Genomic DNA, 16407 nt, shown 5'->3' with positions numbered 1-16407 from the left:
GCAGAAAGAGGATAACCACTGTCCTTTGCTAGTCTCTGGGGGTTGAGTTTGCTTCTCACTCTTCTCTCTCTGTGTACATGTACATGTACATGCCCATGCACACACACACACACACACACACACACACAGCTCGTTCCCAAATAAATAAATGATCTTCGAACCGCTATAAAGAAGGAGACCATGTGGCACTAGGACGGTAAGAGGCAGTTTTGTGAACCCTCCATCAATGGGAATGCCTTACCATTGGGCTGTCCTGGGAGTGATCATAACACCTGAGCTTCTTGCTCTCACCCACTCACAACTGGTCCCATGTGCCTCAGTGGGCCAGCTGAATGCAGAGGGGAATGGGAAGCAACCCGGCCGTCCTCTGGGAGCTAATTATTCAGACACAACTAATTGCCAGGGCAAGCAGTGGCCTTGTCAGCCTGGTGGCCCCAGAGTCAGGAACTCCAGAGCACTGTCCAGAGATGGCCACGCTGATATTCAGGTATCCCACGGGACAGCAGATTTAGGATAAAATTATCTGTGGAGGCGGTTGGTTTGAGATTGGTGCACCTTTTCTGGTCCTCGTCTCTTGCTGGAGAGGTCTAACGGGACACCTATGACCTCACAGAGGCGCCCAGAGGAGGGACCTGGATCTAGAGAAGGGAGGGAGGGTTAGAGGCGCCATGGGGTCACAGTCAATTCAGTCTATCCCCCACATGATCCACCACACCCTTGGTCTCCCCCATCCTCCCTTCCTTTCGGTCTTCTGGGTGGGGGAGCGTGCATCGGCGTCGCGGGAGGTGGAGGAAGGGACCGGCATCTAGGTTTTAAAAGACCAGAAACAAATGTCCCCTGACAATTTCGTGTCATTTCTCTGGATTTAAAGGAGGGGTCGAGGGAGTAGGCAAGACAGACGTAGACGGGCAGCGAGAGACGGCCGGGTCCGGGGGTCCCTCGGAGGCCCGGCCAGGCGCTTCTCTACTGCCAAGTGCGGGTTCCGGGTGGGCGGGCGGACGCCCCCTGCCCCGCAGCGGCGCGAGCCCCGCATGACATCAGAGGCTGGGGAGCGCGCAGAGCGCAGGCGCCGGCGAGGAGGGAGACGGGAGGGGGGCCGCGGCGCGCGGCTCGGGAGAGCGCTCCTCCGCCCCGCGCGCCGTCCCTGCGCCCCGCTCCGCCCGCGCCTCGCTGTCCGCGCCGCGCCTCGGGCGTCCAGAGCGCGCCCCTCGCACAGCAGCGAGCGCCGCCCGCAGCAGCCCAGCCGCAGCCTTCTCCTCCTCCGCCGCGGCCGGACACGCAGCCGCAGGCCGGGGCCGGGACGCAGCTGGGGAGTCAGGGACGCGCGCAGCCAGCCCTTCCCCCTCCGGCTCCCGCACCGCCGGCCGCCTCCCCTCGCCCTCCTCCTCCCTCCCTGTTCCTTCGCTTCTCTTCCTCCTCCTGCACGGCCCGGCTGCCAGCACCATGTCCGCAGGGGGAGATTTTGGGAACCCACTGAGAAAATTCAAGTTGGTGTTCCTGGGGGAGCAGAGCGGTAAGTACCCCGCTTATTCTCTTGGCTTGGCGCTGAGTCGACCCCCGCCGGCACATCCTCCGCCCCGCCGGGGCCCCGGCCCCGGCCCGGAAAGGCCCCTCCAAGCCCGGGTGGAGGGGAGGGACGGGGATGTGGGGGTCGGGACCGGCTCGGGCGGGGCGGGGCCGGGCCGGGCCGGGCCGGGGAGGGGCCCGGGGGAGGGATGGAGGGGGCGCTGGGCCCTAGGTGGGGGTGAGGGTGGGAGGTGGGGTGCGGGGCTAGAGCAGCTGCGGGGCCAGCGCGGCGGGGAGGCCGGAGGGCGGCGGCTCGCTCAGCCGCGCCGGTCGGGGCGTGAAGGAGCTGGGCTCGCCGGCTCCCTCGCAATGCGGCACGGGCTGCGGGCGACCGCGCAGGTGGCCAGGAGCCGGCGGGGGCCGGGGGAGGACGGGCGCCCCTCTTCGGAGAATGAGGCGGGGCGGGCGTCTCGCCGGAGGGCTCCCTGCGGACCCTGCCCGGACCCATGTTGAATGACAGGCACGTCCAGGCCCTGGAGCAGAGGGCCGTGGGGGAAGGCCGGCACCTGTCTCCTGTGGAAAGAGCGGGCGCAGGCTGCAAGGGAACAGGGCGCCTACCTCCCCCTGGCCTACGTCGGATTGGGCACGGAAGGTTCTAGACGCTGCCCGGTGCCAGCGTGTGCGAGCGTCTCTCGGGCTCAGGGTCTGGGCGAGGACGGCCAGGGTTCCCTGGTGCGAGGCAGATTTGGGGGATGGTACAGGGGTGCCTCGCACCGAGAGGCGGCGAAGCCTGGAGCTGGGCAGAGAAAGGACCAGGCGACACGCCCTGCCTGGCTTCCCAGCACCCCTCCTGAGAGCGCTGATGGCAGAGGAGTCTTCCCACCCCCACCACCTAGCTCACCGCCCGTCTTGGGGGAGGGGAGGTCACCGTGGCAGCCGGCCAGGGGCGGGCGGGCGGGGGGGAGGGGGAGACAGACGGCTTCCTTGCCGCCCAGCAGCCTCCCTGGGGGAAGCATCTCTGAAACCCGGGATGGGCCCAAGGCGGGAGGACCAGATTGAAGAGCGTGGACCCCTCTGACACCTGTAGGAAGGAGTGGCTCTCAGAGCATCTCTCCAGAGGCCTCTCACCTGGGGCTGCAGAGAGACCTCCTGGGCCTTGCCAGCTTACCTCAGGAAGAAGGTGGCTACTGGGGATGGGATCCCCAGCGCTAGCTCTGCAGACCAGTCCAGTTCACCTGGTTTGGTGCCTATCTGTACTAGGGGCCAAGACACAAGCAACCTTAGGAGGACCTGATGGGCTCAGGGAACAGTGCTCACCTAGTGTGGGTACAAGTGGGTTGTGAAGTTCACATGGCAGTCTCCTGTGTTGCTGCTAATTCCCTGGGATGGATGGATCAGAGAAGGATGTCAGAAGGTCAGGTCCTAACAGGGGGATGGATCCTGGGACCAGGCTGGGTATTTCAGAACAAGATCAATTCAGCCAGCCAGCCCTGTGTCCTGGACTCTGAGCTTCTGATTCTTATAGAGTCCAGCTTCAGAGCTCACTATTTCCCATGCCTGAAAGGATTTCAGGAGTCTGTATCTCAGTGCTAATCTTACCTGGCCTGGAGCCCTGGGCTAGAAGCCTAATCAGGCAGCCTAGGAGTTGAATTCCTATCTGTGTTTCCTTGAGCAGATTTCCAGGCCTTTCTGAGCCTCAGTTTCTGTCTCTGTGAAATGGTTGTTTGAGGTTCTTATACTCCTTTATGTTCCCCCAGTGCCTCTCAAAGGGCCTTGGCCTTAGGGTCTCAGGAAACATTCATTTATTCTAAGTCTGAACATGCTTCAGTAAAGCACCAGGGCTTTGATGAGGAGAATGTCTCTTGTGAGTTTGAGTGAAAACTCTGGACTCCCTCAGAATCTCTAATAGGCTGAGGCCCCCGAGGATCCATGCCAACCCTCTCTGTTCCTAAATCACAGAAATGAGAGCTTAAGGCCTCAGAGATGGAGCTCCCACCTTACATGTATAGATTAGAGGTCTGAGGCACAGGGATGGGAAGGATTTGTGGAGAGTCCCACAAAAAGTGCTGTGAGTTCCCAGCACTTCTGGGGCTGGAACCCCATCTCCTGTTCCCAATCATTAATATGTCATTGGGAATTAAGATGACCTTGAATCAGGGAAACGAAGAATGGGGAAGTCTTCCTGAATCAAGGTCACTCTCTGACCAGACTTGTGGCTGTGACCTGGTGGGAATGCTGGGCTATTTGGGTTGGGGGCAGGGTTTGTGGGCCCTTAGAACACAAGTCATTAGAGACAAACAATCTGCCATCAGTGTGATTGGTTATTGGACCTGGTCCCTTTTGACTGGGAGCCCTAGGGCCCTGAGAAGCTTTCTCCTACTTGAGTGTATAGTGGGTTGTATACCTTCCCCTGGCTTCTATCCACGGAAGTCAGCACTTATATCCAGACCCATGTGACTCTAGAAGGCTCGGTCAAGCTCAGCTGGCCCATGTGTCTTTTGGGGCCCCTGAGTTAGGTGGGGGACATATGCCTGAGCCTGGGGGTGGGGGGATTGGGGAACTGCCTTTGTAGACACTGCTTCTGTTTTGTCTGCACTAAAGTTTTGTGTGTGTTGGTCCTTTGTGTCACTGCAGCCTGTGTATTGCAGGGAGCTTCTGAAGTCTGGCCCTCCTTCTACCCTGGCTCTCCCTCCCTATGTGACCTTGAAGGTCCGTCACCTTCTGTACCTCGGACACATGGGCCAGCTGAGCTTGACCGAACCTTCTAGAGCCACATGGGTCTGGATATAAGTGCTGACTTCCCTGGATAGAAGCCAGGGGAAGGGATGTGGCCTTCTCATGTTTCTTGTGCCTGGTATAGTGGTGGCACCTCCCTAGGCTAGTAGGTAAAGATAGTTGGACTCCAAAAAGGTGTCCCTGAGCTGAAGCCCAGTGATACAGAGGACACCCTGAAATAGATAATCCCAGGAGGGCATGAAGCCTTCAGAAATACCAGGGCTTGGGACGCCTGGGTGGCTCAGTTGGTTAAGCAGCTGCCTTCGGCTCAGGTCATGATCCCAGTGTCCTGGGATCGAGTCCCACATCGGGCTCCTTGCTCGGCAGGGAGCCTGCTTCTCCCTCTGCCTCTGCCTGCCATTCTGTCTGCCTGTGCTCGCTCTCCCCCCCCCCCCCCCGATAAATAAATAAAATCTTTGAAGAAAAAAAAATAAAAAAGAAATACCAGGGCCTGGTTTGAGTGGGAAGCCCTTAAGGAACCACTCTAGAGAGAACACCTGTTAGCCTGTGAGAAGACCCCCCTCCTGGCAGCAGAATTACTGCTGTCTCCTAGACCATGGAATACAGGCTGGCTGGCTGGCAATGTCAGACTAGCAGGGGTGGGATTGTGGAGAGGGCTGTGGACCCAGAATGAAGGGACTCCTTCCAGTAGGCAGGCGGTGCAGTCCTGCTGGTGTTCAGATGGCTGTCCCAGGTCTGCTGGCCATGCTCTTGTGCTGGTGGCAGTAGTAGGGCAGGCACTCTGATACCCACGGTGACCCTTGATAACATCCAGACGAGATGGGCCGGTGTATGAGGACGGAGAGGAGGCCTGGGGGATACACGTCTTCCTCTGAAGTTCTGATGGTGTTCTGTGGGGGGTTAGGCTTCCCTCAGTGCATGTGAATGTGTCTTAGGGACTAAGGATGTGGACAGACCTGTGGGTGTTCCGGCCCCTTCTGACCTCCCTTCCCTGAGACTCCTCCAGCCAAAGCAGGAAGATTGAGGGACCACGACAAGTTCGGTCTGGTTTTCCAGGCTGAGGCCACATGACTGTGTCTCCCTCTGACATGCGTCCTCCTTGTCCTGTCCCTGACAGTTGTGCTGCCGGAGGGGCCATCACAGGGAGCACAATGTGAATGGCGTCCCCAGAGTTGTGCAACACAGTGATTCTGCACATGGCTGCCTTTGGCCACTCAGTCATTTGTTCACTCATCTCTCTCTCTCTCCCTACCTCCCTCTCTCCCTTGCTCCTTCCATCATCCATTTATTCATTTAGTCAGGCCTTTGAGTATATCCCTGCCTTCCAGGACTTATGGTCCACTGGGGAGTGCAGACATCTGTGGCTGTAATTACAGTAAAGGTCTCGGCATGCTCTGACAGGAAGAACAGCTGCCATGGAAGAGCCTAGCAGGGCGTCCCACCCACCTTTGTGAGCAGGTGTCAGAGATGGCTTCCAAGGCTTCAGAGGAGATGCTTCTGTAGGCAGCCAGCTGCTACTCCTTCGGTGGGCTGAGTGCAGGGAGTAGGTCTAACAAGGGGCCCACCCTCTCCAGGGGGCTTGGTCTGTCTTCCCCCTGCTGTGGAGAAAAAAGGGGTCGGGTGGGGAGCAGGAGGACAAGGGTATCTGGCTTGTTAGTGCTGAGTGGGGGCTTTCCCCCACAGTCATCTCAGTCCTGCGGTTAAGGAGTGGTCAGTCCTCCTCTTCCCTACCTCCCGCCCAGAGGGTTCCCTCTGCCCCACCCAAGGCATGGGTCAGCCTGTCCGTTACCATCCACCGCACACCACTCCTAATCACACAGGGAGCCCTTTGCTGGCCTGGGCATTGTACCTAAGGCCCATCTCAGAAGTCTGCTCCCCGCCACCTCCCAGACCCACTTGCTCTGCTGTGGCCAGCCCACCTGGGCACACACCGTGGCATAGCTTTGGTTTCTTTCTGAGCATTTTTAAAAAACTATCACATCGTGCCCCATGACCTCTCTGTTGTCTCAGTCACTCTGGGTTTTCAAATGTTTATTAGCTTTCTTTCAGATACAAAACCTCTAACTGAATTTTAAGCCCCTTAAAGGTGAACTTAAACATCTAAGAGGACCAAGTCTTAGCTCCTTTCCCCTCTTCCCATCTGCAGAGGGTTCATGCTCATTAAATATCTGCATTTAGAAATGATGAGATTATCCTCACTAGATGATAGGTACTGATAGTCCATTAAAAGTGAGGGGAGTCAAGGTAGCTTTGAAACCGGATTCTTCTTCCTGACACCTGCTGCTTTCTCAAGCCTAAAGATCTTTACTAGCAACACTTACGAATCTTTCACTGGGGTTTGGAGCATTGAGCCTTGGTTGTGCCCAATACAGTTCATCTCACAAAAGCTGAACTTCTCAGGGTACCCCCCATCCCCACCACCCTCTCTAAAGAAATATGAGAAGGCAGCAAGACCGCCGAGGTGGGAAGGAAGGGACATGCCCAAACCAGAGGTTGCCAGAGTTCACTTGGAGATCTGGGGTAAATCATCAGGTGGTTCTGTGCTTTAGCTTTTTGGTCTTGTTTTCTCTCCTCCCAATTTTTTTTCCTCCCCTCTCAGTGGCTGGAATGATGGGGAGAAGCGTGGGTGTTGTGTATGGACCCAGAATGTTGGCTATGTTTCTTTAAAGAGGTGTGCATGAGATGAGAGAGAGTCAGATGAGACCCCAAGGTGAGAATTAACCTGTATTGGGTATAAGATAAGCATGGTGCCCTCGATGCTGAGAGTCAGAGACAAGAGAACTAACCAGAAGAGAAAAATGAGAGTGTTTGCATGTGTTCTGGTTCTGCAAATGTAATAGTACCATCCTGTGCCTGATCTGATTATCCTGATCATTTTTAGCTCCCAAGTTATTTAAAATACAGCAAAATAACCTTATCATCCTTTTGTTACTTATAACATCCCTGAAGTCAGTCCACGAATATTTACCCTTATAGGTGTTCCCCTGACCTTGCAGACTCACATGGGGCAGACCTGAGAGTGGTAATTTCTGTGTCCATCCAGGCAGCAGCGTCTCTCCACCCCCCACCCTTTGTGTCTTCCACTGTTGCTGAATGAATGAACCATTGAATGTGCAAGGCTGTTTGGTCTCAGTGTAAATCACTTAGAGAAATTGTTGGGCAGAACCATTGATCAAGGTGAGAGAAGGAGGGTGAACAGCAAAATCCATAGACATCCAGAGTGGACTGCTTGAAAAACTGTGCTGGGCATTTTCTCGATTGTCTGTCTGTGCTCCTTTTCCATTTATCAGCACAGAATAGAGAAGATGGGGGAGGTTGTCAGGGAGAAGTACCAGATACCCTCTGAGATGAGCAGCTTTGGTTAGAGCCAAAAAGACAGGCACCAGGCAGAGTTTCTGCTTCATGGGACAGGGAAGGAGAGGATAAAGATTCATAGTGTCTATGGACTCGTAGGAGGAGTTTCTTACTGTATTTTAGGGCTTGAAGCTTCCAATTTTCCTATTTGTTTCCGTAACTATTGGTCTAAACTAAGTGGAATCTTCCTAAAAAGTAAATGTTCACTGCTGTGAATACTTTATCGTTTTAGTGAAGTGATTTATTTTTAGTAAAAAAGTGTATTTATCCTGGGCTCTTGGTAACAAGACCAGTGGGAGCCCAGGTGACATGACCACGTGTCCTGGGTAGGCCCAAGGGACAGGCCAGGGTACAGGAGAAAACAGATGATACCCTGCACCTAAGGGCAGAAGAGAGCCTTAAAAGCCACGGTTACTTCCAGGAAATGCACTGGAGGACTGGCAGTCTGATGCCCTGGCAGGTGCTGTGGGTAGTGAGCCAGGGAGAGAGGAAGACTTGAGTTGTGTGCATTCTGTGCTAGAGACCACAGGTTTCTTCCAGGGCCTGGGTGGACAATTGGTGAAGGGACATGATGGCTTACTAGGATTTCCCCAGAGAAGGGGGCTTCCAGTATTGGGTTAACCGGCTCACCCAGGTTCCCCCGTGGCTGTAGATGAGGTGGGGCAAGTCACAGAGGGCAAGTCACAGAGGCTGGCCTTGAACTGGGACTTGATTCTGAGGGGAGTGGGGAGCTGGTGGAGGGTCCTCAGCTGGGAAGTGTCACAGTCACATCTACACCAAGGAAGGATTCTTCATTCTAACAGCTTAGAGAGGATGATGGATGGGAAGGGGTCTGCCTTTCCTGGTAAATGGAGCTGACTCTGCAGGGTTTCTGTGTTCTTCCTCCCGGTAGCAGTTAGGAATACTTGCTATTCCCTAGGCTCCACACAGGGTACTTTCTCCCTAGTATCTTGTGATAGATGTGAAATTTTCCCTGATATGCAGATCAGGAGACAGAGGCTCAGAGAGAGTTGGTCATGGCCTCAGACTCACTGCTAGTGTGGCAGCATTGAAGTTGAACCCAAGTCACTATGAGAAACACATAGTGATCTGTTGGACCTCATGCCTCAAAGGCAGGTTCAGACCCTGTTGTGGGGAAGAGAGGACAGAAGAACACCGAGGCCTTAGAGACTTGAAGTCTGCAATAAGTGTGTCCTGGGGAATTACATGCCAAGATCTTCGCTGAAGATTGGCCAGTGGATCACAGCATGGGGGTGAGTGGGAAGAGGCCTCTGATTGCCCTCGGCTGGAGAGAGACACTGGGGCAGGGAGGAGCACAGGGGGATTGCTCTAAGAAGTAAGCAGGATCTCGGTGTGGGAGTCTGCTGGAGCTGGATTGCTATCAGACCCTCCATTCTTACACAGAATGAACTGCTGATTTGGGGTGGTTTGAAAGGAGTTAGTTGTGTAGAGTGTGGGGCGGCTAAGGCCTTCCCAGGTCAGCCCTGCATTGCCGTATGGAGGTAGATGCCATCCCTGTCTAGTGGAGAATTCCTACGTAGGGAAGAACCAACCATACCAAGTGGCTGGCTGTCCCCTGGTCTGGGGTCACCCCTCTCCTGGCCTCATTCTCCCCCAGGCCTGGAGATATCAGGGCCCTGGAGACTCTGTTCCCGTTCAGGGGTCAGCCAGCAGCAGTCTCTAGTTGGATAAGCCCCAGCCATTCTCTGGCTTTCTTGATATATCCTCAGAGGGTACTGGGCTGGGTGACCATTCAGGCCCATGGAGCTCTAACTCGGGTCCTGGAATTCAGCGCCAGCATGGGGTATGATGCCAAGCCAGTAACACTCCCAGCTGGGAGACAGCACTGCTGGCTAGAAAGGTGAGAGGGACTGCAGAGAGGAAGGCATGTAATCACGGCTGCTGCTAACTGTCTCCCCCAGAACTTCCCTGGCCAGGCCCCACTGCAGGGTCCTCTCCAGCCTGCTACCTCCTCTCCTGGGAGGCCTTCCTGGCCCTCCTCCCTGGTGTGCCCCCAGGGTGCTGTGGCTCATCCCCTCTGATGGTGTGTTTGACTCAGGTTGCCAGGCAACAGGGATGGTGCTGTCCTGCCCTTCCCGCTGGCATGCGGTTATTCCTAACTGTACAGAGAGGACCTTTTATTGAGATAACAGAAAAGGGGACAGCTCCCAGGTACTCCTACTCCAGGACACCTCTTTCTGCAGTCAGCGGGTGGGTGGTGAGCAGGGAGGGCTGGGAAATGGCTAGCGCCACGTGGAGTGTATGCAGTGTCCCTACCCGGCCAGCCCCAACGCCTGCTCCAGCCCCATCACCTACATACTCCCTGCTCCTGTTCCCTGCACTTCCGCCCCGGCTCTGCTCCTCATTCTCTGGGTGGGGCTGGGGCGGAATAGGACCACCTAGCTGATTTCCCTCACCAGACAGCAGGGGTTGCAAGAAGATCAGTACATCCATGCATGGCTCATGGTAAATATTCAAGTCATAGGTAATTTTGTTAATGAAACAGTGATCACAGTCCCTCCTTTTGTAGATGAATGAGAAAGAAAGAAGTAGGGGTGGAGGTTTTGAGAATCACTGATGGGTCATTTTTGTGTAGTGAGCTGCAGAGCCCACACTGATCTGATCTGATCACACTGTGATCTGATGAGTAGAGCTGCATACCCATTTTATAGGTGAAGGAAGTGTGTCTCTGAGAGGGGACAGCTTTTTCACAGATTGAAGGGCTCAGACTGGAGAGCTCTGACTGTGCCCTTTGCATGAGAGACAGGTCCCTCTGAGGATGGTGTGCTAATTCAGAGAGACAGAGATAGAATGTTCTGTTCTGACCCTGTTGATTAGCGAGGAGTAAACACTGCGCAGACTGAAGAGCATAAAGCTAAGCATTTCGAACAAGTGTTTCTTGTTTGTTTCAGCATCCGGTGAAGGGAGCGGGCTAGGGGGAAAGAATGGAGAAGGGAGAGCCGTGGAAGCATTGAGACGGGGGCGGGGGGTGCTGGCACTCCCCCAGACACGGACGGACCTAGGTGTGTGGTCACAGGGCTCCTGGAGCAGCACCGAGGCAATGGGAGAACCAGGGTGGTTTGCTCTAGGTGACGGCACCTTCCAGCCCAGGTGCTGTCCAAACAGAATGAAAGGCTGGAGGTTCCCACGGATGCACTGATGTGTACTGGCACAGGAGTGCAGGGACCTGTGTTTGGGTCGAGGATGAAGTGAGCAGCGGGGACTGCACCTGTGGAGGGCTGCTGACCTCCAGCATGGCAGAGCAGGGATGGAGAGAGGGGCTCTCACCTTCTCCGGGACAATGAGAGAGGATGCTCAGCAGTCCTGCCCCAGTGTTGTGCTTTGATGAGCAGTGTCAGCCTTGTCTCTCCCTCTCTGAGGCGGGTTGGCTCTGCCCCACTGGAACCCTACGGTTCCCAGACTGGGTGGCTGTGAGCAGGGTCAAGTCTTGGGAGCAGGAGTTCTTTGTTTAGTTCTGCTCTTCCCTGCGTAGAGCACCTCTGAGAAGGGCTTCTTTTTAGGAAGGAAAAAAGGCCCCCCTCCCCCAAAATTAGCTGAATTTTTAGAATATTAACAGATCCTACCTGTAGCACCAGGAACCAGAAGTTCTCTGATTCTGATTCATTAGGTCCCTCCTTTCCTCCCCCACAGCCATCCAGTGTGCCGCAGGCTGCTGCCCAGATCAGAGTCTGAAATGCAGGCCTGAGGAAGTGCCAGGCCAACCACCCAACTTGGCTCTCGCCCACCTACATCAGAAGAGGGCAGAATTCCCCAGGCGGGGCCAGATCTCAGCTCCCTCCTGCCTCCATCATGCCACAGAAGGGCTACTCTAAACCAGGGTTCTAGTTTGGACGGTGTCAGCATGTCTGTCCACCTTGGCTTGGGAGGGCTGGATGTGGTGTGTGAGAACCGGGCAGAGCAGGGTGCAAATGCCCAGTGCAGTAGACACATCAGGGGTCCAGCCTTCCTCCCCTCCACCCCCACCCCAAGCCTCTCTCCGGGGCTGGTAGCTTCTGTCCTGAGGCAGGGAGGCCCGTGAGGTTCTGTTGTAGACGACCAGCCTGTCACCACTGTGGGAGAGGAAGCAGAGGCTGAGTGAAGGGTAGAGATGGTATCTCTTAGGAACATGTGAATGTGAGATAGTGTGTCACATGCCACCTCAGGTGACCCCGAGTGAGTCGTGATCTGGCATAGCCCCTCCCCTCGAGTGCGCATGGAAACTGAGTCTTGCTTCTACCCAGTATGGTATGGTAGAACTGGTGGATGTCCCTCCCATGGTTGTTCCTGTAGAAGAGTCCTCTTGCTGGCCTTGAAGAAGCAAGCTGTCTTGTGTGAGAGGGCCTGGAAGGGGTTTTGTGGCGTGGAGCAGTGAGTGGGCCTCTAGCAGTTAAGGGTAGCCTCTGGCCGGCAGCCCCAACAAAATGGGGGCCTAAGCCCTCCAGCCACAAGGAACTGAATTCTGTCAGCAGTCACAGGAGCTTAGAAGAGCTTGGACGCCATGTGCCAGAAAAACGTGCTGCTACCACGCTGATACCATGATTACAGCCTTGTTAAGACCTTGAGTAGAGGACCCACATAAGCCGTGTCCAGACTTGTGGCCACAAAAACCGTGAGATAATCAGCAGCTGTTGTTTTAATCCACTAAGGTTGTGGTATTACATGATAACCAATAACTAATACGATGGGGTAACGTTTTTCCAGGAAGGAGACACCTTAGAGATGCCCTAGTTTTGCAGACAAGGATTTGGAGCATCCAGGGTGGGGCCAGGACCAGCTCCAGGTTAAGCCGCTGGCTCAGGCCACCCAGAGGGAGTGAGGGAGGCCCCTGGGACTGGGGATCTGGTTCTTGCTCTGCTGTTGCTTTCTTCATGTGGCCTTGAACAGACCCTCCTGCTCCCTGAACCTCCATTTTCCCCACCACATGCTGGATCATGTCACATGTCAGGGCTGGGTCAGACTTTCTCTACCTACCTTCTTGCCCTGATGTGGTATTTTGCAGCCACTCTGATCTGTAAGCCTTCTGGGACCAGGCTTTTGTATCTTCATGCAGTTTACTCCCTGCTGTTCCTTGGCACTTTTTGTGTTGCATGTTTCCACTGGGACTTCAGGAGGCAGGATCTCCTTGTCCTGAGCACACTTCCATAAGCCTTACAGGCTCAGAGAAACCTTTGAAGAGATCTGGCTGTGAACCAGAAGAGATCTGGCTGTAAACCAGGAGAGAAAATGTCTGACCATGGCCCTGGTGCTATGTGATTCGGAGCAAGTGGCCCCTCTTTTCTAACCTCACATCTCCTCAGCTCAATGAGGGACTTGGGCAAGATTAACTCTAGAGTCCTTGATGGCTCACAGCACTTCTGGTGCAGCTTTTTAGAGGGCTTATTAGGGAACCAGAACTTGTGGGATAGGAACTGAATGAGCCTGGCTACCATCTCCTTGTCCTGGGACCCAGACATCCAAGTCCAGAGGGCACACCTCAGGATTAACTCCGCTCCCTCCTTCTGCCTGGCCCTCAGGTCATCCCAGGGCCCGGTCAGCAGTTGTCCCTGGTTCACAGGGGCTGGAGACATAGTGTTCTTCTCTCCCTACTGGATGACCCTGTGTCCAGTCCCAGGCCCAGGGCCCTGGAGATCTAGAGCACCTTCTCTACCTCAGTAACAATGATGCCGATCTCTCGACTTCACCAGGAGTGAACCCTGAGTAGGTGACCTTGAGTCCCTCATGAGAGCTTCTTTTGTTGACTGAAGGGCAAGTTCTGTATATCCATTCTTCCCTTTCCAGCTGGCTCTAGAGGTGCAGGGGCTGGGATTCTGCCTGTTGCCTCCTTATCAAAGCAGCAAGGTGAGCCTCTGTGTGAGGCTGTGTGAGGGTGTACACAGGAGAGGAGGAGAAGCTGGGGCCAGGAAGAATGCCAAGAATAGTTCTCTGTGCTCATGGACACCCATGGATGTCAGCCCAGGGTCCTCTGAGGGGCCTGGGCATCTGGGAAGGTGCCCTGCCCACATTAGCCTGCAATCTAGACACCACTCTCACCTCCCGAGTGAGCTTGCTCTCTTGACCAGACCATAGCAGTGCTCCCATGGATGGGTAGGTGTGGGTCCACCGTCTCAGGGCCGCTCTGACTGGACCTCGGCTGACAGCCTTGGAAGCATAAGCCATGCCTCTCAGCACTGCCTGCTCATTCTCACTACCCCACTCTTCTCTCTCTGTTAGCGAGGCTTTTACTGTCAATGACACCAGCAGTTTGCTTCGGGAAGAAGGGATAAACATGAGCACAAATACGGCTTTGCCAGACTCTGTGCTGTGGATGGGCCAAGAGTTCCTATCAGTTCAATAAACGACCAGATTGCTTTAACACCGGCCTTGTCAAAAGATCGTCTGGTGGTGGGAATTTAGCTTGTGCTCCCTCTTTCTCTCAGACAGACATACATATCCTCACTATGAATCAGTTTTTCACAGCATGAGTGCAGCTACTCAGGCATGCGGACACAGCTAGCCTGTGTATGGTCTGAATGGAGTTGGACTGAGCCTTGGGTCATTCTGCCCACCCTGGGCTGGCTCTCCAGGGAAGACATGGCAGAGGCTAACTGTGTGCTGTGGGTGGGGGCTCCTGATCCGAGCAGGGAGTGGAGGGTGGCTAGTACTCAAAGCTAGCAGGTGCTGGTGCTGCTGTTGGGACCTGGAGGGGAGACTGCACCTTTTTTGAAGCTGACAGGAGTCTCTGAGATGACTCAGTGAGGCAGAGAAGTACAGACAGTATGTGCACTAGTTGTGGTTGGGACGATCTCTATAGTCCACAAAAGCTGTGTGGTCAGATCTCAAGTGGTTGTCAAGAAGATCCCACAGATGCTGTCTCAGTTCCGATGCACACTAAGGCTTCTGGTGCCTGATGGATTGAGCATGGCTCTGTGTCTGTGTGTTTGTGCGTGTGTGTATTTGCATGCATCTCCACGCACATGCATGCAAAAACAAGTGGTGGTTTCACACAGGCTCTGCCCACTGAGCTGGTCTGTCCAGGCTTGCTCAGTCCCCTGGCCCATGGTTAGAAAGGCTCCTGGTTTTCTGTAAAAGACTAAGTTGATGCCAAGTCCAGTTATATTCTGGTTTCTTAGGAAAACTTCATGTTTACCAGAATGTTTAATAAATCAGAACAAGCCATTTCCTGAATGTGCCAGGAATCTGAGAGACATGGATGTGTGCACGTATGCATGTTGTTTAAAAAAAAAAAGATCACCATATTTCTTTCTTCCTTTAACTTTTTATCTTGAAATAATTTTAGGCCTTTAGGAAAGGTACAAGAATAGTGCAAAGACTTCCAGGTGTGTTTCACTCAGAATGTTAACTTTTCACTGCTCTCATAGAATTCATAATGTGAGAGGTGAGGCTAGGCATTTCTTCCTACATTTTACATATGAGGAAGCTGAGCCCCAGAGAGGATAGTAACTAACCTGAGATCACATAGCAAAGAAGTGGCAGAGCCAGGACTCAAATCCAGATCCGCCAGACTTTAAGTGCATGTAATATGTGTGATGTAAGCATGATTATGCAGGTGTCCTGTTCTTCTGCCCAGAGAACTTACTTTCTTGTGTTACAGGTCTCCTAGCAGAAATTGTTTTGGCATTTGATTCCTTTTTGTCACCTTCATTTTTAAAAAGATTTTTGCTGGGTATAGAATTCTGTGTTGACAGTACTTTTCTTTCAGTACTTGAAAAATGTCATTTCATTTTCTTCTTGCTTGTGTGGTTTTTGAGAAGGAAACATAAATTTTTTTCTTCCATGTTTTCTTAGGTCTGTGATCCAACATATTGTTATTTTTGTTTACAAAGTCAATGATCTCTTAAAGATTTTTATTTTTTTTAAATATTTTATTTTTAAGTAATCTTTACACCCAGTGCACAACCCCAAGATCAAGAGTCACATGCTCCACCAGCATGCCAACTGAGCCAACCAGGTGCCTCCAAAGACTTTTTAAATAATATGAAAGAAATATTTAACCACATATTAACAATTCCTCATGTTCATCATTCTTTAGTGTAGATCCACATTTCCATCTGGTGTCATTTCACTTTCTCCTGGAGGACTTCTTTTAATGTTCCTCATTGTGAGGATCTGTGGGTGATGAAATCTGTCAGTGTCTGAATGTTTGAAAAAATTTTTATTTTATCTTTGGTTTTGACAGATGTTAGATAATATATATCTGAGAGTTATGGTGCTTTAGGTTGATAAATTTTTCTTTTTCAGTACTTTACGGATATTGCTCCATTGTCTTCCTGCTTGCATTGTTTCTGAGGAGAAATTGCTGTCTTCTCATCTTTGTTTCTATGTACATAATGTATCTTTTTTCTCTTACTACGTTTATGATTTTCTCCTTATCACTGGTTCTGGCAAATGGATTGTTATGTGCATTGGTATGGTTTCTTTCGTGTTTCCTTTGCCTGGAACTCATTGAAATTTTTGGATCTGTGTGTTTATAGTTTTCCTCAAATTTCAAATATTTTCAGTAATTATTTCTTCAAATATTTTTCTCTGTCACTGCTCCCCTACAACCAGTCCTTTGTGGACTTTAATTACGTATATATTTGTCCACCTAACATCATTCCACAGCTCACTGGGGTTCCAACCCCTTATTTCTATTCTTTTTTGTCTTTGTTTCATTTTAGATATCACCATGTCTTCAAATTCATTGATCCGTTCTTCTGCACTTAATCTGGGAGTAATCTCTTATTAATCTTAGCTGGTGTATTTTTAAATCTCATACCTCTAGAAGTTTGATTTGTGTCAGTAAATGTCTTCTACATCTTTACTTAACTTTTT

At 52.8% G+C, this 16407-nt stretch overlaps 1 protein-coding gene across 1 annotated transcript in view; it reads left to right on the top strand.

The window, feature by feature from the left end:
* Window positions 1–1069: 1069 nt before the first annotated feature.
* Window positions 1070–16407, top strand: part of RAB6B (RAB6B, member RAS oncogene family) — a 64894-nt gene continuing 49556 nt past the window's right edge. The window contains exon 1 of the mRNA XM_059162646.1: window positions 1070–1513. Within this exon, the coding sequence (XP_059018629.1) occupies window positions 1444–1513 (70 nt within the window). The 5' untranslated portion in view covers window positions 1070–1443. The remainder of the gene's footprint in view (window positions 1514–16407) is intronic.

The sequence above is a fragment of the Mustela lutreola genome, chromosome 2 (genome assembly GCF_030435805.1).
Source record: "Mustela lutreola isolate mMusLut2 chromosome 2, mMusLut2.pri, whole genome shotgun sequence".
Taxonomy (NCBI): Eukaryota; Metazoa; Chordata; class Mammalia; order Carnivora; family Mustelidae; genus Mustela; species Mustela lutreola.
This window is presented reverse-complemented; position numbering and strand designations above follow the sequence as displayed.